Below are 24,231 nucleotides of genomic sequence, written 5' to 3' on the forward strand. Positions count from 1 at the left end.
CCATTGCATGTAACAAAGGCAATAAGCCAAAGCTAAATGTAAATAAGAGGAGGAGTATGGGATTTTTGCAGAGAAATAGAAATGTCTTCATGTAGATTTTGGTGGTGAAGGCCTGGTTATGTGATACCAGGAACAATTGATTACTTTTAACTTAGGTTGAATGGTGTGATGTGTGAAAAAACTGTTTGAAAATGAATGGAGAGATACAAGTGCGGGAGAAATGTAGAGAGAGAACAGAACCTATTCACTGTTGGTAGGGAAGTAGAGTGGTGCAATCTTTCTGGAGGAAAATATGGTGACTCCCCAGGAGGCTAGAGGAGGGTTTACCATATGATTCTGCAACCCCATTGTTAAGTGTGTACTTGGAGAGCAGGAACACGAATGGACATTTGCATACTAGTGTTTATGGTAGCAGCATTGGCGAATTCTGATGGATGGAGGTGACCTAATGGTAGGTCTACTGAAGAATGGAAGGTGCAACTGTGGAGTATAAATACAGTGAACTATTGAGTGATTGCAAGAAGAAATGAAGACCTGGGACATGCAGCTAGGTGAATGAGGCTTGAGGAAAGTAAGTTGAGTGAAATAATCCATAAATAAAAATACAAATATTATAATGCCTCACTAATTTGTGCTAATTATAACTACAACCTCTGAGAACTGGACTTGTGGGCATAGGTTATCAGTTGAAGGCCTATTATAAGGATTCCTGAATTGTAAGCTCTTCCTATAGTCAGAACCTATTCTGGAATTGCAAGTGTTATATCTAAAGTCAGAGATGCTGAGTTCTTTGCGTATAATGTGGACATTCCATATAATTTCGAGCATGTGTGACTCCTGAGACACAGAGCAGAGCTAGATTTCTAAACCTATGCAATTTTACATTGCCCAATATGGCAACTGTTTAAAATCCTGAAAAAGTGATCACACTTCAGTTAAAGATATGTATGAAGCTGATCTGGGTAAACTAAGGTAAATCAGAATAAAGGGTAAAGGATGACACTGACACTGACTATAGTTTGAAACTTCAACATCTGTGTGAGACAAAAGGAAGAGATGTTTATTTGGTGCAAAATTTATATTTTGGTAGCAAATTATCTAATTGAACTTGTTAGGTCAGCTTATTTGAACATCATAATTACATGGAAACATGCACAGGGAGTGAGATTTTGTTGGTTTGTACAGGTTGCTGTGATGCCCCTATACAGCCCAGACAAAGATGGGCAGAAGATGAAAAAGTGTTTGCAAAGTCCCCTTGAGGGATTGAGGGAAAAGGTGGAAATGTTAAATTTCTCACCAGGGTAAGATCTGATATTCTCACAAGCATTGAGTACTGCCCATTTGAGTACAGGCCTTTTTTGATCTTGGGGCTTGCCCTTATAAAACTTATTCCTGCAAAGGAGAAGCTAAGCCTATTCATGGTCATGTCTAAGAGTGACCCACAGAAAACCTTTTTTGTTGCCCAGATGTGTCCTCTCTTTCTAAACCAGCTCTGCAGGTGAACTCACTGCTCTACCTCCTCCAGAAGACATGACTCCCAGGAATTTAAATCTCCCTGGCAACGTGGGACAGGACTCCCAGGGATGAGCCTGGCCCATGCATCAAGGGAATGAGAATGCTTTCTTGACCATAAGAGCCAAAATAAGTAAGCGAACATGAAATTTCCATGGCTGAGATATTTCAGATAGAGTTGAGAGATCTTTCTGGAGAATATTCTTATGCAGTATATAGATGGCCCTTTTCAGTTTTTGATTTATTGAAGCATTTAGAGGGAAATACCTGAAAAATGTTGAACTGTAACCCAGTAGCCTTGATTCTTGAAGGTGATTGAATAAGTATCCATCACCTTTTAAATGTGAACATGTGGAGTGAAACCCTTGTGCCTAACACTCCCTTTTTCCAGTGTATGGACGGATGAGTAAGATAAAAGAAAGACAAAAACAAATAAATAATAGAGGCATATAGGGGGTGTTTTAGGTGTTCTCTTTTACTTTTATTTTTATTCTTATTTTTATTTCTATTGTTTTTGGAATAATGAAAATTTTCAAAAATCAAATATAATGAGGAATGCATAGCTTTATGATGACACTGTGAACCACTGATTGTACTCTTTAGATGGTTATATCACAATAAAAAAAACACTGAAGCAAAAAAGCCTTATAAGGAAGGAAAGTTGCTGCAAAAAGTCAACAAACTGAAGGAAACCACAGAACCTCAGTGAAAGGAAGTCATGCAAGGCAGGAATATTTGGGAGAAGCAAAACCATGGAGATGAAGTGATCTTTACCTGTATCTGAAATGACTGAAAAGTTTTAAGGATCTAAGGGTAACAACACTTTACATCTATCTTCCAATTGTTAATTTAAAAGTAAACAATTTTTAAATAAAAAAATCAGCAATTCCGTTAACAGTAAGAACCAATATCTTCAGCAGTACTTCCTCCAAATGACACTCATTCTTTTCATCTTTCCTACAGATTTGTGCAAAGTTCTACTTATTTATTAAGAAATCATCTCCAAGGCCAAAGAAAATTCCCTTCATTTCTATGTCTTGGGATATGAAATTCCAACTAGAATAAGTCAGTGCCTTGTGTCTATTATGGATGTTCTTTTATTGAGGCTTGATTAACTTCCTACCCACTGTTTGTTAAGGTTCCTTGTCCACTTGAGAATAATGAGTATTATTTAATAGTCTGATACATGGTTCCAGATGTGTCCCGTCACTCAAACATGCTAATCTTGTTTTCAAGTATAATTTATATTTCTTGCATGTATGGTGTCATTTGGTTGAGAAACGTGGAATTTTTCACTATGATGCTTGATTTTATATCTTCTTGTTTATCTTTTTGCTTTACTTATTTGAGCTTGTACTATATTCCTATTATGTATAATAATTTCTATAACTTTCTTGAGTTAGGCCTTCTATCATTGTGAATTAATGACTTGAAATCTAATGATGCATTTTATTCTTATCCATTTTGTCTCATATAACCTGATTTATTTTTATTATCATCTACCTAGGATCTCTTATTATCTTACTGTATAATGTGGCTTTCAAGTTTTCCTTTTCTTTTCAAATGCATCTTGTAAACATATTTTCCAAGGAAAAAACATGGCACAGTCTTCATTAAAATGAATTGAATTATCTGAAGAACACAGGGAGGCAGCAATGTGATACTTCTTGAAGATGGTTTCTTGCCCTGCAAATAAAATATCCCTTTCTGAGTGAAAAAGAACACAAGTGTTAGTTGGGTTTTCTAGGAAGTAGATACTAAAATTAAGTTAGAGTGCAAGTACTTTGTTGGAGTATAACAAGAGGGAAAATGAAAGAAGGGTGTTCTATTTTGAAACTGTTATGAATCCGCCAGAAAATCCAAATCCTTCTAATCCAATCTTGTTGGTGCAGACTTATTGTGAATGGGAGCTGTTGAGTGGGTTGTGTCCCAGGGAGACGTGACCCACCCCCAAATTCAAGGTGGGTCCTAATCATTTTACTGGAGTCCAACATGAAGAGAATAAATGCAGAAAACATAGAGAGAGCTCAGAGCCAACACAGAGAGCAGAGAGCTGAAACCAAGGGACAGATATTTGGAAATGCAGAAGGAAAATTCCCCAGGAGATGTCAGAAGATGACAGAGCTGTTTGAATCCAGAAACCTGGAGAAAAGGACAGTAGATGTTGCCATGTGCCTTCCTGTGTGATATAGGAAATGGATACCAGTTGCCTTTCCTCCAGGAATGTATCCACTTATTTAATTTTCAGCAGCTTTAGCAAACTGAAACAGTGGGGTGGTAGGATTAAGCAGGGAGAGCTTCTGACCACAATGTGGAGATACAATCCTCAAACTCCACTCCAACAACTGAATCAGAAAGTCTGGAGTGAGATTTAGCAATCCCTGTGTGCTTTAAGAAGATTTCCAGGTGATTCTGATGCTTGATGAAGTTTGAGAATCACTGGTTTGCAAAAAGGTCAAAGAAATAAATATAAATGCAGAGAATATAGTATTAAAATGAAAAATACAAGACACCTGAAGGAGAGAGAAAAAATTAAAATAATCTAGATTGCAACTTAAATTATGCATAAGTAGACTGAATTTGAAGAAAGAAGTAAGTATAAGCCTATTGAAGCAAGACTTTAGATTCTGTGTTCTTTATTTTTTGAAATTAAGAACACATTAAAATAGAATTCAAATAAGATACATAGATCCAACCAAGGGGAGAACATTTAACAAGGAAAATTATTGTAAAATTGGCAAGCCTAGAAATAATAAAAAGAAGAAAAATATAAGTTTAAAAAGAACCACAGATGATGGTGATAAAGAATGAATTTGTGAGGCATGCAACTGCATGAATGAACCTTGAGGACAGTATGTTAAGTGAAATAAATAAAAGAGAAACAAAAGACACGTATTACAATAGCTCACTATTATAATGTGCAAACACTGAGAATTGAATTCTAGAGCACAGGTTACTACGGGAAGGCTTATTATACAGGTTCTTACATTCTAAGCTCTTACAGCAGTCACTTCTATCCCTAGATTGTAAATCTGATTTTTAAATTCTGAGAGGCTGAGCTCTTTGTATATAACCTGTTGCTACCTGGAATTTCAGGTATCTGTGTGACACCTGAGACTCAAAGCTAGAGTTCTGCAGTTATGAAAGTCAACATTACCTCATTCAGAGATATGAATGAAGCTGATCTGGGTAGAACTAAGGTAAATCGAATTAAAGGGTAAAGGTGATATTGACTGTATTTTAAAATTTCAACTTTGGTGTGAGGCCAATGGAAGGATGTTTATTTGGTGCAAAATTTGTATTTTCTGTAGCACACTGTCTAATTTAATGTGTATTGTTCTTTTTCAAACACCATAATTACCTGGAAACTTGAATAGGGAGTGAGATCTATTTGGTTTGAAAGGGGTGGTATGATGCTATAATGCATCCCAGGGTTACCTGGGCAAAAAACAAAAAAGTATGTGTAAAGTCCCCTTGAGGAATTGGAGCAAATTGTTGAAATATTAAACACCCTCACCTAGGGAAGACCTGATATTCTTGAACGCATTGGGGGCTACCAACTTAATAGGACAACCCCTTGATCTTGGGATTTGTCATTATGAAACTTATTCCTACAAAGCAGAATTTAAGACTACTTATAATTTTGCCAAAGAGTCACCCCTGTGAACCTAAAATGTGGTCTCTCTGTAAGCCAAAGCTGCATGTAAATCAATGCCTATCCCCTTCATGGGACATGACTCCCAGGGGTACATATATCCTTGGCAGTATGTGTCATGATCTTCGGGGATGAACCAGGACCTGGCATCGTGGGATTGAAAAAGTCTCTTGACCAGAAGGAGAAAGATAAATGAAGCAAAATAAATTTTCAATGGCTGAGCGATTTCCTAGTAATGTCAAGAAGTCATTCTGGAGATTATTCCTATGCATTATATAGATATCTTTTTTCAGTTTTTAATGTACCAGAGTGGCTAGAGGGAAATACCAGAAACCATTGAACTTTAATCCAGCAGCCTTGATTCTTGAAGATGATTGTATATCACTAACAGCTTTTACAGTGTGACTGTTTGATTGTGAAAACCTTGTGACTGACACTTCCTTTATCCAGAGTATGGACAGTTGAGTTAAAAAAATAAAGAAAATAAATAAATAAATAATAGGGCCACAGGGGTTATGGAAACTGTAGTTACTGTTTAGAACATTTGGTAATGTTCATTTTTTAATTTTTATTCTTATTTTATTGTTTTTGGAGCAATGAAAATGTTCAAAAATCTATTATGATGAGTCATGCACAACTATATGATGGCACTGTGAACCATTGATTGTATATGTTGGTTGATTATATGGTATGTGAATATAGCTCAATAAAATTGTATTAAGAAAAGAACCACAGAGATAAATACCCACCTATCATTTTAATTGTTTAAATCATTTTTTCAATATTTAGTGCTATTCTATGCACAGGAGATATATGAGATCAACATTAAACATAGATAAAATACCAGGAATTATGTTGATATTCCATAAAAATGTTACCAAAAATAAAAACACATTACATATGAAACTATTAATACATTCATACACCTATGTAAAAGGCAAAAAAATATTAAGGAAGAAAATAGTAATTAGGGTTTAGAAAACATTAGTGCAAAATTGTAAAAGTAATTAATGCCACTGAATTTTACACTTAAAAAATGGTTATATAGGAAATCGCATATGTTATATAGGTTGATACAATAAAAATAAATATATATATATATATGATATATAAACTATGTGACCAGTAATATCATATCACATATAAAAGAAAGTTTTTAGAAAAACGAGGCAAAGTGGACCTAAAACCAGAGTGGCAGAGTTCAAAATACCCTCTCTGATTTACAAAAAAATCAGCTCGTTTAGCCACAAAAAGTTCTTGTTAAATATCAAAATGTTGTGAACAAATAAAACAACTTATTAACCAACATTCATACCTGTGAATAATTGTTGGGTCAAAGAGGTAACCAAATCAATGATCAGAAATTAGGGACAAATCATCCAGGAAAGAAACAGAAAGATAGAGACGGAGACAGAAAAAGAGAGAGAGTATTAGAAAGGGAAAGAAAATTTCTAATCTGAAATAAAATATTTCAGAGCTTTAATTCTTGAATAGTCAATAGAAATGAGGAATGAATTCATGTGACGTAAACCTCAATTCAGAGAGGGAAAATCAAGGAGAAAATGTGAAATAAAATGAGTAAGAAATTAGATACTCTTAAAGCACAGTAAGAGTATAAAACATATACAAATTCAGTCCTAAAGAAACACAATCATGAGACCTGATTTTTTTTCCAAAAAGTCGATAAAATTATATCATTCGGACAATTTGATAAGAAAAAATAGAGAAAACAAGCACTAACAACATTATGAAAAGGAAAGAAACAATGAATGAACAGAAGCAATTTTATAATCATCAAAACATCGTGTATAATTGCAAGTATATGACTTTGAAGATTTCAGTGAAAGCCCCATTCTTTTTTTCAGAGAAATATGATTTCACAAATTGAAACAAATAGCAAACAAAGGAGAAAATTATTACAATTATGAGAGAGGTCATAAAAATTTTTTTAAGAAATAAAATTTCAAGTATACAGCATGGATAGATTCATGGATCTAACTAAAACTTAAAGAAAAGAGAGTTACTCTAGTGGATTCTCTTCCAAAAAATAGAAGAAACACCTTAAGTTCGACCAACATCAGAAAGAAAATATGAATGAAGAACCATCTTAGACTATTATCAAATTAGATAATTGTTTACTGTTGGTCCTCACATTCTGCAAGGATAAATATGCATATATGCTCAATGAGGTAGATGAAGCAATTGATAAAATTCAACAATGATTCCTAACTGAACATACTAGTTTAGGAGAAGGGTATTTCTTAATATGATTAAAAACAAAACCAACAACACTCTCCAATTAGAACCTAGACTTTGCTTAATGCAAAGACAGTGAATAACAATTAGATGCAGCTGAGGGTCTGGCATGGCAGGAATCCAAACTGGGGCTGAGATGCATTCAGATACTCTTCCCCTCCAGATCTAAACGTACTGATGCTATTACACAAATGTATTCATACAGAGTGTCATCTTCCTCAGGTATTATGGGGTGAAAATTGCTTAAGGAATCCCTGAACAAGAGGTATTCCTATTAGAATCAAGAATAATATTACGTTCTGTAAGACCAGAATTACTTAGTACCTTATTGGAATTGGGAGCCTATCATAAAATACAATAAAATAGCAGGCAAAAAAAGAATGGAAAGGAAGGAGCAAGCCACAGTTTTGGCTGGAGATAAGACTGTTCACAAGGCAAATCCTACAGAAAATGTGAAAATGAATTCTGATTAATAAGGAAGTAATCAACCAAGTATATACTGCCATCAATGGCCTTTCAATATAACATCAATAATTTATAAATTGTTATGGTAAAATACGTATTGATAGTAGTCCAATTAAAAACTGCTCTGGCTCCTGAGACAAGACCATAAAGCTCTACTGAGGAATGTAAAAGCATTAAAAACAATATTACAAAGATTTCAATAGACTACACCGCCATCTATAAAGTTAACACAGGTGGTAGATTACAGGTTCCCAGGGCCCAGTAGTGAGGGGAAGGGGAATTATTATGTAGTTGGTGCAGATTTTCTGTTTAAGGTGGTGGAATTTTGGATAATGAATGTTGGTGATGGTGGCACATATTGTGAAAGTCATTATTACCACTGAAATGCACACTTGAAAGGGCTTAAAATGGACAATTTTGAGTTGTGTATATGATACCACAATAAAAAGTTTTAAAACAGGTTCAGGAAAATTTTCTTAAGTTACTGGTAATATAACTTCAGAGGTTTTCTGGAAGCATCAAAAGTTCAGGAAGTTTGTGAAAATAATTGAGAATGATAAGGGGAGAATGTGTCTTAGCAGAACTCATAATTGCAGTTATTTATTAGCCGTAATATTACCGAAACAGGGTGATAATGGCATTGGAAGATATGAATAGATCATTTTCCAGAATAGAAAATATAGAAACAATGTGTGTTTAAGTAAATGTTTCCTGCATTATAAAGATGGTAATGTAAACCTGTAGAGGAATAATGAATTTTTTAATTAATGGTGAAGATAAGTCATCTTGGAATATAAAATTAAGGAGATTTGCTTCACACTTGAGGCCAAGACATCCCATTTTTCATAAAGAAAAACACTGTACTAGAATTAACATTGTCTATTTATATAATTGTACACTGAGGAGGTGCTGAAAAAAGGCAGAAAGAATAAGAGTGAAAATGATTAAATTTTATTCTACATGAACCTTCAGGTTGTTTTAGATCTTAAAAATGTCATATAAAAATATTTAAAACAAGCAACTACCTGATAAGAGGAATAAAAATAAGTAACAAATACTTGTTATTTGCAATAAGTAAAATGTACTTTCAGTTGAAAAACCTTATAGTTGAATAGAAAAATGGAAAAAGGACTAAAATTCAAATCATCCAACAATATATCATTAAGATCAATAAACACAAGGAAATATGACCAATACACCTATTAATAAAATAAATGCATAGATGATCAATGAGCTACCATTACATGCATCAATTGTTAATATATTTTAATGTGAGGAAAATGGATACTCTGCTTCATAGTTATTGAGGTCAACTAGTGCATTTCTGGAGAGTTCTTCAGAAATATACTTTAAAATCCTTTAAAATATGCAAGACTTGCATGCAACCACCTTACTCCAAAGATTTCATTTGCTTTTTATACTGTGAAGTGTAAATGTTTATCTGCTAGTGTGCTCATTATGCTCTCAATTATTGCAACAAGTTATTAGAAACCAATAAAAATACAAAATTGGACTTGGATTAAAATTACGTTAGCCCTGACTTCCGGAGAAGATGGCGGCTTAGTAAGACGCGCGGGTCTTAGTTCCTCCTCCAGAAAAGCAACTAAAGAAACAGAAACAATACGAAACAGCTTCCAGAGTCACGACAGAGACCAAAAAGACAGCGTACCCCATTCTGGAACAGCTGAACTGGCAGGGAGATTCTGCTGCACTGAGATACCCAAGGGGCGCGCGTTTTCCCGGCTGGGGCGGCTGGCGACTGGGGTCCCCTCCACGCACATGGCTCCCAGGTCTGACTGGGAACATTGGATAGCGGGGCCCTCCTGTCACACTTGGCGTTTCGGGCCAGCTGGGCAATTAGGACCGGCACTCTCCCAAGCCGCGGTTTTGTCCACCTGTCTAAATAGAGCTGATCTGCCACAGTGCACGTTTCCCTGGTGTGATTTGTGTGGAGAGCAGAGGACAGGAAGAGAAGAATTTTGTTCTACTCCTATGACAGTACACACTCTTCCCTACAACCCTACAGAGTCCTTAAAGCAGCCTGGAACATAGCCACCAAATCGCCTGCTGCCCCAGGAGATCAGGGTAGAGCATCCCTGAATGAACCAACATCCACACCTGCAGCCCTGATGCTGGCTGAGAGTCAGCGCTCAGCAGATCCCACCAGGACGAGGTGTGTGCATCACAGATTTTAACAAGGTTGTTGTTTTGTTTGTTTTTTTGCATGGACAGGCACTGGGAATTGAACTTGGATCTCTGGCATGGCAGGCGAGAACTTTGCCTGCTAAGCAAACATGACCTGCCCAGTTGGTGCTGTTTGATAACTTGATCACCCACAGAGCTGTTTGCCTTTGGAGCACAGGCTATGTCTCACCATGTTATGCTAAAGCTGCAGGGTTCATGCTCCCTTTCTTTGCTGACCAAAATCTTGGAATATCACTGGGGAAGGCGAGCTGGAAGATTCCAGGCCTCCCTGGAATCTGGTGGAATCTGGTCCAGTTGCCCTCGCCCAGTGATATTCTGAGGAACAATGTATCCTTATCCAATTCAGGATGAACTGAGAGGACATTCCACAAAACTGAGTTTTCCTCTTCTTAAACTGTACCCTGATTAAGAGGCTGCATATTTACTTTTTCTGTTTTTGCAGAACAAATAGCTGCTAGTTTCAGGATATGTACAGGAAGACTGTGTGGTTGAGTGTGGAATGATGGATCAGGATTCCAGGCAGGATATCAGAAGCACTTTCCATCTACAAAAAGTGGTAGCCAGCTTTTGTCTAAGGCATGCACCAGCTGGGAGTAAGTGGGATTGCTTGAGATCACTAACTTTTCCAGCCTGTGGGGAACAGGGGAGTGAAGAGTGGCTCCTTCCCAAAAAATTGGGGCAATGCCTAACACATGCTGTGGCTGTTATAAAAAGGATTTGGATCTCAGGATCTGGGAAAGGAAAAAACACTCCACCTGCTTTTCCCACAACCTCTGTCTCAACCACATCCCTTTCAGGGGCAGGTCTGCTGAGAATTAAGGCACAGTCCCAACTTAGGCCTGTGGGGAGAGTGTGTGGATAAGCATCTTCTAATTGGAAGGACAAAAAAAGCTCGCAGAACCAATAGGCTTCCAAGGAAAGACCGGCAATGGCACCCTGGTGTCTCATTCTCAGAAAACCTTGTATTGATCTACACTCCATTCCTGGGCCTGTCCTGTTTGGGGAAAACAGACTGTGTGCTGAGCCAGATTTTGGCCAGCAAAGAAAAAGAACATGAGCCCTGCAGCTTTAGCCTGACATAGTGAGGCATAGCCTGTGCTCGAAAGGCAAACAGCTCTGTGGACAATCAAGTTATCAAACAGCACCAACTTGGTGGGCCATGGTCACTCAGCAGGCAGAGTTCTTGCCTGCCATGCAAGAGACCTGGGTTCGATTCCCAATGCCAGCCTATGCAAAAAAAAAATCACCAACTGAACAGACCAGAAATGCAAGAAGATGGAAGGACTTTTCAGAGATTATCAAAAACATTTCAGGCTATTGGAGCAGGAACTACTAGGTCACCTTCATGGAATTGCATGTTTTGGCAGAGAAATACAGATGACCCAACTGGTACAGCAATGCCCCAAAGAAAGCCCTGTCTTGCAGGATGGTGAGAAACACAGCAATACTTGGAATGTCTGACATGTTTTACCCACATGCAGAGACATTGCTGTGGTGCCCAGTGCCAATTCCCATGACTGGGGAAGGCTGCAATAGTGCCTGGTTTTTGAGGGAGTCTGGGGGGCGGGAGGGGAAACAACTCTCACAATTGGCCAGTGAGAGAGATGAACAGATACAGAACATATCCAAACAGCACAAAACTAGGCAAAATAGATAAAACAGCCTATAGAAAAACTAGCAAGAAATCAGATGCCTAAACACCAGCAAAAATTATAGCGCATACCAGGAAGAATGAAGATATGCCCAACAAAGGAACAAGGTAACACCTGAACTGAGATGCAGGAGCTGAACCAACTAATTATAGCTGTCCAACAAATCTAAATCACTTCAACGAATTGAAGAAAAATGTGGGAAAAGAGACAAACGATTCCATTTACAATAAAAATCAAAAGAATCAAATACTTTGTAATAAATTTAACTAAGGATACAAAAGACCTATACACAGAAAACTACAAGAAATTGTTAAAAGAATTCACGGAAGACTTAAATAAATGTAAGGACATCATGCAGTCATAGATTGGAAGATTAAATATAGGAAAGATGTCAATTCTACTCAAATTGATTTAGAAATTCAAAGCAATACCAATCAAAATAAGAACTTACTTTACAGAAATAGAAAAATCAATAATCAAATTTATTTGGAAGGGCTGGTTGCCCTGAATTGTCAAAAATACCTTGAGAAAGAAAAACGAAGTTGGTAGTCTCACACTACCTGACTTTAAAGCATATTATGAAGCTACAGTGGTCAAAACATCAAGGTACTGGCATAAAGATAGATATACTGTCCAAAGGAATCAGATAGAGTGTTCAGAAATAGACCCTCTCATTATGGACAATTGACCTTTGATAAGGCAGTCAAGCCAACTCACCTAAGACAGAGCATCCTCTTCAGCAAATGGGGAATGGGGAATGAATATCCATATGCAAAAGAATGAAAGAGGATCCATATTTCACACCCTATACGAAAATTAACTCAGAATGAGTCAAAGACTTAAGATTAGAGCTAAGACCGCAAATCTTTTAGAAGAAAATGTACGGAAATGTCTTCTAAATCTCCTAATAAGAGGTGGTTTTCTAGACCTTACACCCAAAGCAAGAGCTTTGAAAAAAGAAATAGATGAATGGGAACTCCTCAAAATTAAACACTTTTGTGCATCAAAGAACTTCATCAGGAAAGTAAAAAAGCAGCCTCCATAATGGAAGACAATATTTGAAAACCACATATCAGATAAGGGATTAATATCCAGAATATATAAAGAAGTTCTTCAACTCAACAACAAAAAGACAAACAACCCATTTAAAAATGGGCAAAAGATGAACAGACACTCCAGAATAAGAAATACAAATGGCTAAATGGCACATGAAAAGATTTTCCACTACAGTAGCTGTTAGGGAAATGCAAATCAAAACCACTATGAGATATCTGACACCCACCAGGATGGCGATTATCAAAAATAAAAGAAAAAAAAGGAAAAGATGAATTGCTGGAGTGGATGTGGAGAAAGAGGTACACCTATCCACTGTTGTTGGGAACATAAAATGGTACAACCACTCTGGAAGTTAGTTTAGTGGTTACTCAGGAAGCTAAGTATAGAATTGCCATGTGATCCAGCAATCTCATTACTATGTATATATCCTGGGGAACTGAAAGCAAGGGCACAAACAGACATTTGCACACAAATGTTTATAGCAGCATTACTTGTGATTGCCAAGACATGGAAACAACCCAAATGTCCATCAATGAATGAGTGGCTAAACAAACCATGGTATATACATATGATGGAATATTACCCAGATGTAAGGCAGAATAAAGTCATGAATCATGTTACAATGTAGACGACCCTTGAAGACAGTGTGATGAGTGAAATTAGCAAGAAATAGACTCTGTATTGTCTCACTAATATGAACTGACATTAATGAATGAACTTTGAGATAACACAGGTTATCAGAAGATAGAAATAAGGAGCAGATTGGGCATTTGGTGTTAAAGGTATACAGATTGTGCCACGAGATTGACTGTAAAAATTCAGAAATGGATACTCTCTGATGGTAGCACAATAATAGAAGTACACTGAATGAAGCTGAATGTGAGTATAATTGAGGGAAAAGGGCTGGGGAAATGTATGAAACCAGAAGGATAAGATAGAGGACAAATGCTGAGACAGCATAACTTAGGAATGCCTAGAGTGGGCAATGATGGTGATTAAATGTATAAATAAAAATCACTTTGGTGGAGAACAAATAAATGTCAACATTGTAAGGTGTCGAAACTGGATGGTATATAGGAAAAAGTACAACCAATGCAAGCTAGGGTCTATAGTCAACAGTAACATTGTGATATCCTTTCACTGAATATAATAAAGGCATTATGCCAAAAGTAAATGTCAACAGGAGGGGAGAATGGTTGAGGGGTAGGTACCCTTTGTGGAAGAAAATGAAATGTCTTCATGTAGATTATGGTGGTGAAGTCATGTCTATATTCTTATGTTGGATTGCATAATTGTATAAACAAATACTAGAGAAAAGGCAGAGAAAGAGATGTGTCTATTCACAATGGGTAGGGAAGCTGAGGAGTGCAGCTCCTTGCAGGGTGGTGTGGTGGTTCTACAGGAGGCTGGGGGTGGGGTTGCCAGATGATCCTGCAAACCCATTGCTCACATATAACAGGAGGAACTGAAGTGGGGATACATGTGGACGCTTGCACACTGGTGTTTATGGTGGCAGTGTTCCTGATTCACAATGGATGGAGGGGGGCTAATGGTACAATGGCTAGGGAATGAAAGGGGAAGCTATGGTGTGTACATAAAATGGACTACTGAGTGGCCACAAGAAGGTATGAAGTTGTGAGGCATGTATCTAGGTGAATGGATCTTAAGGACTGTATTTCGAATGAAATGCCATAAACAAAAAGGCAAATATTGTCATGCCTCACTCATATAGACTAATTATAGTATAAAAAGCTGATGAACTGAATTCAAGCACATGACTTATCATGTTAGGGCCTATTGTAAAGGATCATAGATTGTGAGCTCTTACAGCAGTCACATATATTCAAGAGTTGTAACTCTTATTTCTAAATTCTGTGATAATGAGCTATTTTTATATAACCTGGTCATTCCCAGAAATTTTGGGTATTTATGTGGTAACCAAGACTCAGGTTTAGAGCTCTGAAGCTATGAAAGTCATCAGTACCCCATGAAACACTTTTTAAAAAATTGAAGGAGGATCAGACTTTGACTAGAGATATAAGGGAAGCTAATCTGTATAGGACAAAGGTTGATCAGAATACAGGGGAAAGGATCATATCATCCATATCTTCAAACTTCAACTTCTGGGTGAGACCAAGGGAGAAGATAGTTCATTCAGTGCAAAAGTTATATTTTGGGTAGTGCATTACCTAATTTAACTTGTATGGTCAGTTTAGTTGAGCACCCTAAGTACATTAAAACATGAAAAGGGGGTGAGATTTTGTTGGTTTGTCCAGGTTAGTGTGATATCCTGAATATCAAAGGGTAATTTGGGCAGTGAATAAAGTATTTGCAAAGTCCCCTTGGGGACTGGTGAGAAAGGAAGAAATATTCAACCTCCCCATTTGGAGAATTTCTGATAATCTTGCAAGCAGTTAGGACAACCAAATCAATAGGTTGTGCCTTCAGTCTTGGGGTTTGCCCCTGCGAAACTTGTTCCTGCAAAGGATAGACTAAATCTACTTAAAATTAGGTCTAAGTGTCACCCCGAGTGAAGCTCTTTTGTGCTGAGATGTGGCCTCTCTGTCTAATCCAACTCAGTAGATGAACTCACTGCCATCCCTCCTATGGGGGATGACTCTCAGCGGGTGTAAATCCAACCCTCTTGCAACATAGGACAGAACTCCTATGAGCTAGGACCAAATGTCATCGGATTGAAAAAGCCTTCTTGAACAAAAGGAGGAAGAAAGAAATGAGACAAAATAAAGTTTCAGTGGCTAAGAGATGTTAAACAGAGTTGAGAGATTACCCTGGAGATTATTCTTATGTATTAGTGTAATTTTCCCTTTTTAATTTATGATGTATTGGAGTGGCTGGAGGGAAGTACCTGAAACAGTTGAATTGTGTTCCAGTAGCCTTGATTCTTGAAGATGGTGGTATGCAGATAAAACATTTACACTGTGACCCTGTGATTTTGAAAACCTTGTGTCTGATGCTCCTTTTATCCGGGGGAGGGGCAGATGAGTAAAAAAAATGGTTAAAAATCAATAAATAGTAGGGGGAATAAGGGGTAAAATAAATTGAGTAGATGGAAATACTAGTGGTCAATGAGAGGGAGGGGTAAGGTATATGGGATATATGAGTTTTACTTTTCTTTTAATGTCCCTTTCTTGAGGGATGCAAGAGTTCTGAAAAATGATCATGGTGATGAATATAATGATATTGTGGGCCATTGATTTTACACCATGTATGGACTGTATATATGCAAGGATGTGTCAATGCAAATATTTTGAATGCAGTGAGCTATCATCTCTCACCCACTAGGATGAGCATAATAAAAAAAAGAGAGAAGTACTGGAAAGAATGTGGAGAAAAAGTTACACCTACTCATTTTTGGTGGGAATGTATAATGGTGCAACCACTCTAGAAGGCTGTTTGGCAGTTGCTCAGGAAGCTAAGCACAAAATTGCCATATTATCCAGCAATCCCTTTACTAAGTATATACTCAGAGGAACTGAAACCAGGGACATAAGTGGACAGTGGAGCACCAATGTTTATAGCAGCATTATTCATGATTGCCAAGAGATAGAAACAGCCTTAATGCCCATCAACAGACAAGTAAATAAACAAGCTGTAGCCTATACTTACAATGGCATCCTACACAGTGTAAGACAGAATAAATGCATGAAGCATGAAACAATGTGGATAAATCTTTGGGACATTATGTTGAGAAAAATAAACTAGAATTGAAAGGGTCAATACTGTACATTCTTACTAATATAAGCTATAATGAGCAAACTCTGAGAGTTATAATTGAGAACACAGGTTATCAGGAGATGGAGAGAAGGTGGAGTTTGGTGACTTGATGCTGAAGGAGCACAGAATGTTCAACAGGATTGGTTGTAAAGATCCAGAAATGGATATCACAATATTATGTAATGGTTGCACAATATTGTAAGCATAATGAAACAAATCTGAATGTGAGTATGGTTTGAAAGAGGAAGACTAGGGACATGTATGACACCAGAAGGAAAGGTAGAGGATGAAACCTGGGACTGTACTACATAGCAAAACATAGTGGACATCGATGATGATTAAATGCACAAATATGAGAGAGCTTATGTGAGGGAGAGCAATTGGATTTCACCATTGCCAGGTGTTAAAAATGGAATAGTATAGGGAAAATGCAGTCAGTGTAAACTGGCCTACAGCTAACAATAATACTGTAAATGTCGATCATTAATTGTAAAAAAAGGCAATATACCAAAACTAAATGTCAATAAGAGGGGGATATAAGGGAAGGGTAAGGAATTCTCGTTGTTTCTCTTTTTGTTTTCTTTTTTCTTTTATTTCCATATTTTCTTCCTCTTCCTTTGTGAAAAAAATGGCAATATTCTCATGTAGGTTTTGGTGGGGAATGTATAATTATTTATTATACTTGGAACCATTGACTGTACACTTAGGATGAATTGTATGTGCATGATCAAAATGGTTTAAAAATAAATAAAAGGACAAAAGTGCTGGATAAAATGTGAAGGGAGAGAGATACCTATTCACTGTTCATAGGAAAGTGGAATGGTGCAGCAACTCTGGAGGACTGTGTGGTGAATCCAGAGGAGGCTACGTATAAGGCTGCATGGGATCCTGAAACCCTGTTATTAGACAAAGACATGGAAGAACTATGAGTAGGAATAGGAATAGGCATTCACATATGGGGGGTTTGGTGGCAGTTTTCATGACTTGCAAGGACAGGGGTGGCCTGAATACTTTGACTGATGATCAGAGGGGCAAATGGTGGTGTACACATCTGGCAGAACATTAAGTGGCCGCAGAAAGGAATGAAATCATGTGGCATGCAACTATATGAATGAAACTTGGGGATATTATGGTGACTAAATTAGATCAGAAACAAACAACAATTTGCACATGGTTTCACTGGCGTGACCTACTTATAATGAATAAAATCTGAGAATTGAATTCAAGTTCGTGGGTTGTCATGGAATGGAAAGTATGTAGAGGTTGCCTTTTTGATGATTAGGAGTAAAGAATGCCCAGGTAGGGTTCATTGTAAGGGTTCCAGGAATGTGGGCCCTTGCAGCTGTCACATCTGTTTCTGAGTTTTAACTGTTATTTTCTAAATTTTGAGATGCTGTGTTCTTGCTATGGGTATTAGTCAGGGTTATCTGGAGAAATAGAACCAACCAGAGATATTCGTAAATATAAGATTCATAAAAGTATCTCACGCAACTATGGGGATGCAAGAGGTCAAAATAAGTGGGACAGGGTGCAAGGCTGGCAACTCCAATGAAGGGTCTCAATGAAGTTCACAGAAGATGCTCGCTGGTTGAAGAAGCAGTGAAAATCCTCTCTTATCCCTTAAATGTCTTCAATTTATTGGATCAAATCTAACTAATTGGATTCTCTCTTTTGTGGAAGACACACTTTTTGTTGATTGTAGATGTAATCAGCCACAGATGCCATCAATTGGTGGATGATTTAATAAACCAGCCTTCTGGTTATACAACAAGCCATGAAATATCTTTGCATTAATGGTTAGGCTAGTACTTGCCTAACCAAACAACTGGGTATCATAAAGTAGCCAAGTTGAAACCTGAACCCAACCATCACAGCCTGTGACTTGGTGGTTCCCTGGAGCATAGGGAATCTGTGTAACACCTGAGACTCAGGGTTGAAGCTCTACAGCTCCGAAAGTCAGCACTACTCCACACAGCAACTATTGAGAAGTTGAGAGATGAGATTCCAATTGGAGATGAGAATGGAAATGAACTGGTTAAGACTAGGGTGATTCAGAATTCAGGATAAAGAATGATATTATCTGCATTCTGAAACTTCAACTTCTGTGTGAGACAAATGGAGAGATGTTTATTTGGTCCCAAATTTAAATTTTCTGTAGAAGTTTACCTAATTTAACTTGTTTGGTCAGTTTACATAATAATCCTAGATAAGGAAAGAGGTCTTATTATTCTGTACAGGCAAATGTCATACCCAGATATATTCCAGAATAGTGTGGGCAGAAAGTTCAAACAGTATTTGGAAAGTCCCTGTGCTGGTTTGAAACTATTAAGTACCCTAGAAAAGCCATGTTTTTATCCTGAGTCTATCCTGTGGGGAACAGCCATTTCTTCTCATCTTGATCCAATATTGTAGGGTGGAAACTTTTGATTAAATTATCTTCACAGAGACGTGAGATGCCTGATTGTGTGGCCTTTTGATTAGATGGAGATCTGACTCCACGCATTCAAGGTAGGTCTTGATTAATTTGCTGGAATTCTTTAAAGGGGGACACATTTGGAAGAAACTTCAGATATGGATGCTTGGAGAACAGTTCTTCAGAGCTGAAAGGGACATGAATGTTTGGAAATATTTAGAGTGCTGATAAAGAGACCAGATGCCTAGACATGGGCAGAGGACCCAGCAGACATCACCATGTGCCTTCCTATGAGATGCTAAGCAAGTCAGAATCTGGGGAGAACCAAAGGAAGCCAAAAGATGAAACCCAGCCCCAGAGAGGCAAAGTTAGGAACACAGGAACAGAAGCTGAATGCAATGGATCTTATGAGCAAAGGACCAGCAGATGCCAATGACATGCCTTCTTAGCTGACAGAGGTGCTCTGGATGACATAAGCCTTTCTTGAGTGAAGGTAACCTCTTGTTGGTGCCTTTATTTGGACATTTTCTCTTCCTTGGGACTATTAATCCTTAACTTACTAAATTCCTTTACAAAAGCCATTCCATTTTAGGTATATCGCATTCTGGCAGCTTAGCAAACTAATACAATGCCCATAAGGGACTGGAGAAAAATGAGGAACTCTTAAACTTCCTTACCTGGAGAATTCCTGATACTCTCTCAAGCATTAAGGTCCCCAAATGTAATAAACCAAGGCTTTGATCATGACACTTGCCTTTATGAAACATTTCTTTATTGATAAAGTTAAGCTTGTTTATAATTATCCCAAAGAATCACCACTAACCACCTTCCCCCGCTGCAGGAGCCTCATTATGATGTGGCCTTCTCTCTTTGAGCCAATTTTGCAAATAAATTCACTGCTCACTTACCGCCCAATGAGCAACATAACTCCAAGGGGTACAAGACTTGGTGACAATGTGGGAAATGACACCCGGAAATGAGCCTGGCCCTGGCACTGTGGGATGGAGAGTGCCTTCTTGACCAAAAGGGGGGAAAAGAATAGACCAAAATAAAGTTGCAGTGGCTAAGAGAATTCAAATAGAGTTGAGAGGCATGCCAAGCCCCAACCAACGCTATTCCTGAAAATCCTAGGGAATTTTCAAGGCTCTATTTAAATCTCTTTAAAAGCTTTTCTTAGTAAGTTTATTTTTCTCTGAAAATTGAGAGAACGATCAAGTGAGAGGAAAGAGATACAACTGAGAAATTAAGATGTAACAAATGACTGAGACACTAACTCATTATATAGATATTTCTCTTCAATGTCTAGTGTTTTAGAGTAGCCAGAAGAAAACATCTGCAGCTGTTGAATTGTAATTGTTGATAATCAATAATATACAGCAAAAAAAATCAGTTGCCTGTGTTTGTGTGAATCTACTTCTGAATGTTTTAATCTTTTTCACTGTTGCGTGTGTGTGTTTCTGAAAATACTACATTCCCTTATTTAAGTTTTCTCTACTGTAAGTATTAAACTTGGGTACAGTCCAATACAAGTGGACAGTATGACAATAGGGAAACGGTTATTGGGTTTTCTTTTTTCTCCTTCTTTATTTTTCTGCAGTCATGAAAATATTCTAAAAATGATCATGGTGATGAATGCACACCTCTGTGACAATACTGTGAACATATTTTGAAGTGATGGTGCATGAATAGAGCTTAATGAAATTATATTTTAAAAAAGAAATAACAATCATAAATATATATGCACCATCTGGAATTCCCCAAAAGACATTAGGGAAACCCTAGAGGGAGAAAAGAAACCTATAAAACATTTATTATAGACTTCAACAGATACCACTCCCCATCAATGGGCAGAGAATCTAGACAAGGATCACCAGGGAAACAGAGATCTTGAATAATATGATAAATGAACTAGACCACATACATTTATGATCCATTGCACTTACAGCTGCAGGATATGCATTCCTCTCAAGTGTTCATGGATCATTCTCCAGAGTAGATACATCATGGCTCACAGCAGGTCTCAGTAAATTTTAATAGATTGATAGTGTAGAAAACACTTCCTCAGATCATGATGGAATGCATCTAGGAATCAGTGACAGGTGGAAAACTGGAAAACTTTTTTTAGATATATTGAGGATAAATGATACACTGTTAAACAAGCAGAGGGTCAAGAAGGGAATTTCAAGAGAAATCATTAAGTATCTCCAGGCAAATGCAAATGAGAACACAACAGAACAAAATGTATAAGATGCAGTGAAGGCAGTACTGAAAGGGAAATTTGAAGCCCAAATGCCAATATGAAAAAGAATTAGAAGAAGAAAGAGGGTCCCTGGATTAGATAAGTGCTGAAATGCAGAGGGGTCAGCCATTCCAGAAGATCAAATAGTTCCATCCTCCTATCCCATATTATTGACATCCCCTTCCAACATGAAAAAGTTAGAATGGTCATGACTTAAATACCCCTAAAGAGTGAAAGAAAAATCAAAGGTGGTGGTGAAGTTATACAGAGAAAGTCAGGTTTAACAAATGAGTATGAGTATGGAATTATTACATTGCATTTCTTTTAGCCTCCAGTACCATAGAGCAGCTATAAATAAGCACCAAAAATTGGGTAATTGTAACCCTTACTGAACACTGAAATCTGTTTCATGACTAATTGTTGTGATGTAGTTTGAAATGTATTGCTTTTTTGTATATATGTTACTTTTCATAAGAAAGAAAAAATAGAAGGAACACTATAATAGAGAAGATAGGATTTAACAAATGCATATGACTACTGAATTAATATACTGATATTTCTTTTGGTCTCCAGAGTCTTGGAGCAGCTAGAAGAAAAAATGAAAAATCATGGAGCTGTAACCCACAACAAACTATAAAATCTGTTGTATAAATTCTTGTTAAAATGTACTTTTTAATTTATTGCTTTTTTGTATATATGTTATTTTTCACAATAAAAAAAAGTTTAAAAAGGAAGAAAGAGGAAAAACAGAGACCTAACTGCAGGCCTGGAGGAACTGGTGAAAAAACAAAGAACAGCAAATTAACCCAAAAGTGAAGAGAAGGATGAAAATCACAAATACTAGAGCAGAAGTCAATGAAATTGAAAACAACAAAGAATCAACAAAATCAGAAGTTAGTTCTTTCAGAAAATAAATAAAATAGATGGAGCTTTAAATAGAATTACAAAAAAAATAGCATGCAAATAAGGAAAATTAGAATTGAAAGGATGGACATTACTACTGACACACAGAAATAAAACAGTTATTATAGGATACTATGAGCTACTGTATGCCAAAAATCTAGACGTATACAAAGATGCTCAATTTCACTAGCTATTAGGGAAATGTAAATAAAACCACACTGAGATACTATCTTACACCTACAAGGATGGCCATTGTTAAAAACACTGAAAACTGAGTCTGCCCGAGAAGATGGCAGCTTAGTAAGACACGCGGATCTTAGTTTCTCCTCCAGGACAGCTACTAGGGGAGTAGAAACGATACAGAACAACTCCCAAAGCCATAACAGAGATAAAAAAGACAGCATACCCCATCCTGGAATGGCTGGCTGGCTGAGAGAACTCACTCTGGTGAGATCGCCGAGGGGCACGGGCTTCACCGGGCGGGGCGGCAAGCGGCCGGAGTCACTCCCTTCCCCCTCCCGGGGCCGGCTGGGAGAATTGGATAGGCAGTACCCTCAAACTGCGGTGGCTGGCGCCCACACCATGCACGGCCCCCCGGACTAACTGAGAGAATTGGATCGGAAATCCACAGGCCGCAGAGAACAGCGATGGGGGGGGCCCTTCCAAACCCGTGACTCCCCAGGAACGTGCACTCTCCCAGGCAGGCCGCTGCGGCTGGCACTCTCCTGCCAAGCTTGGCGCCCCGGACCGACTAGGAAATTCGGATGGGCACTTTCATGGGTTGCGGAGGCCAGCGACCCTCCCCGCGTTCGGACCCTGGGCTGGCTGGCACTCTTCCAAGCCGCTTCGGCTAGCGAACCTCCCAGACGGCGAGGGTTTTCCAAAGTTTAAGGCCCCACAGCACCTTTTACTGGTGGGGCCCGCGGACAAACGTGTGCCACGAGCACCACCTACTGGGCAGAATAAGAAAAACAGAACCCAGAGATTTCACAGAAAAATCTTACAACCTTGTTGGGTCCAACACCCAGGGAAATCTGACTAAATGCCCAGACGCCAGCAGCAGAAGATAACTGTCCACGCTCAGAAGATTGAGAATATGGCCCACTCAAAGGCAAAAACCAATAGTTCAAATGAGATACAAGAGCTGAGACAACTAATGCTGAATATACGAACAGAAATGGAAAACCTATTCAAAAATGAAATCGATAAATTGAGGGAGGACATGAAGAGGACATGGGCTGAAAACAAAGAAGAAATAGAAAAACTGAAAAAACAAATCACAGAACTTATGGAAGTGAAGGATAAAGCAGAAAAGATGGAAAAAACAATGGATACCTACAATGATAGATTTAAAGACACAGAAGATAGAATTAGTGATTTGGAGGATGGAACATCTGAATTCCAAAAAGAAACAGAAAATATCGGGAAAAGAATGGAAAAATTTGAACAGGGTATCAGGGAACTCAAGGACAATATGAAGCACACAAATATACGTGTTGTGGGTGTCCCAGAAGGAGAAGAGAAGGGAAAAGGAGGAGAAAAACTAATGGAAGAAATTATCACTGAAAATATCCCAACTCTTATGAAAGACCTAAAATTACAGATCCAAGAACTGCAGCACACCCCAAAGAGATTAGACACAAATAGGCATTCTCCAAGACACTTGCTAGTTAGAATGTCAGAGGTCAAAGAGAAAGAGAGGATCTTGAAAGCGGCAAGAGAAAAACAATCCAATTCCCAACATAAAAGGGAAACCCAATAAGACTATGTGTAGATTTCTCAGCAGAAACCATGGAAGCTAGAAGACAGTGGGATGATATATTTAAATTACTAAAAGAGAAAAACTGCCAACCAAGACTCCTATATCCAGTAAAATTATCCTTCAAAAATGAGGGAGAAATTAAAACATTCTCAGACAAAAAGTCACTGAGAGAATTTGTGACCAAGAGACTAGCTCTGCAAGAAATAATAAAGGAAGCACTAGAGTCAGATACAAAAAGACAGAAGAGAGAGGTATATAGAAGAGTGTAGAAAGAAGGAAAATCAGATATGATATATATAATACAAAAGGCAAAATGTTAGAGGAAAATACTATCCAAACAGTAATAACACTAAATGTCAATGGACTGAATTCCCCAAT

At 37.8% G+C, this 24,231-nt stretch overlaps 1 protein-coding gene across 1 annotated transcript in view; it reads right to left on the reverse strand.

Annotated features, from left to right (window-relative positions):
- LOC143649212 (vomeronasal type-2 receptor 116-like) overlaps positions 1 to 19,874 on the reverse strand; it is a 45,714-nt gene extending 25,840 nt beyond the window's left edge. The window contains 1 exon segment of the mRNA XM_077119397.1: positions 19,858 to 19,874. Coding sequence (XP_076975512.1) covers positions 19,858 to 19,874 — 17 coding nt within the window.
- Between the last annotated feature and the right edge of the window lie 4,357 nt (positions 19,875 to 24,231).

Source organism: Tamandua tetradactyla, chromosome 11, assembly GCF_023851605.1.
Source record: "Tamandua tetradactyla isolate mTamTet1 chromosome 11, mTamTet1.pri, whole genome shotgun sequence".
Classification (NCBI taxonomy): Eukaryota; Metazoa; Chordata; class Mammalia; order Pilosa; family Myrmecophagidae; genus Tamandua; species Tamandua tetradactyla.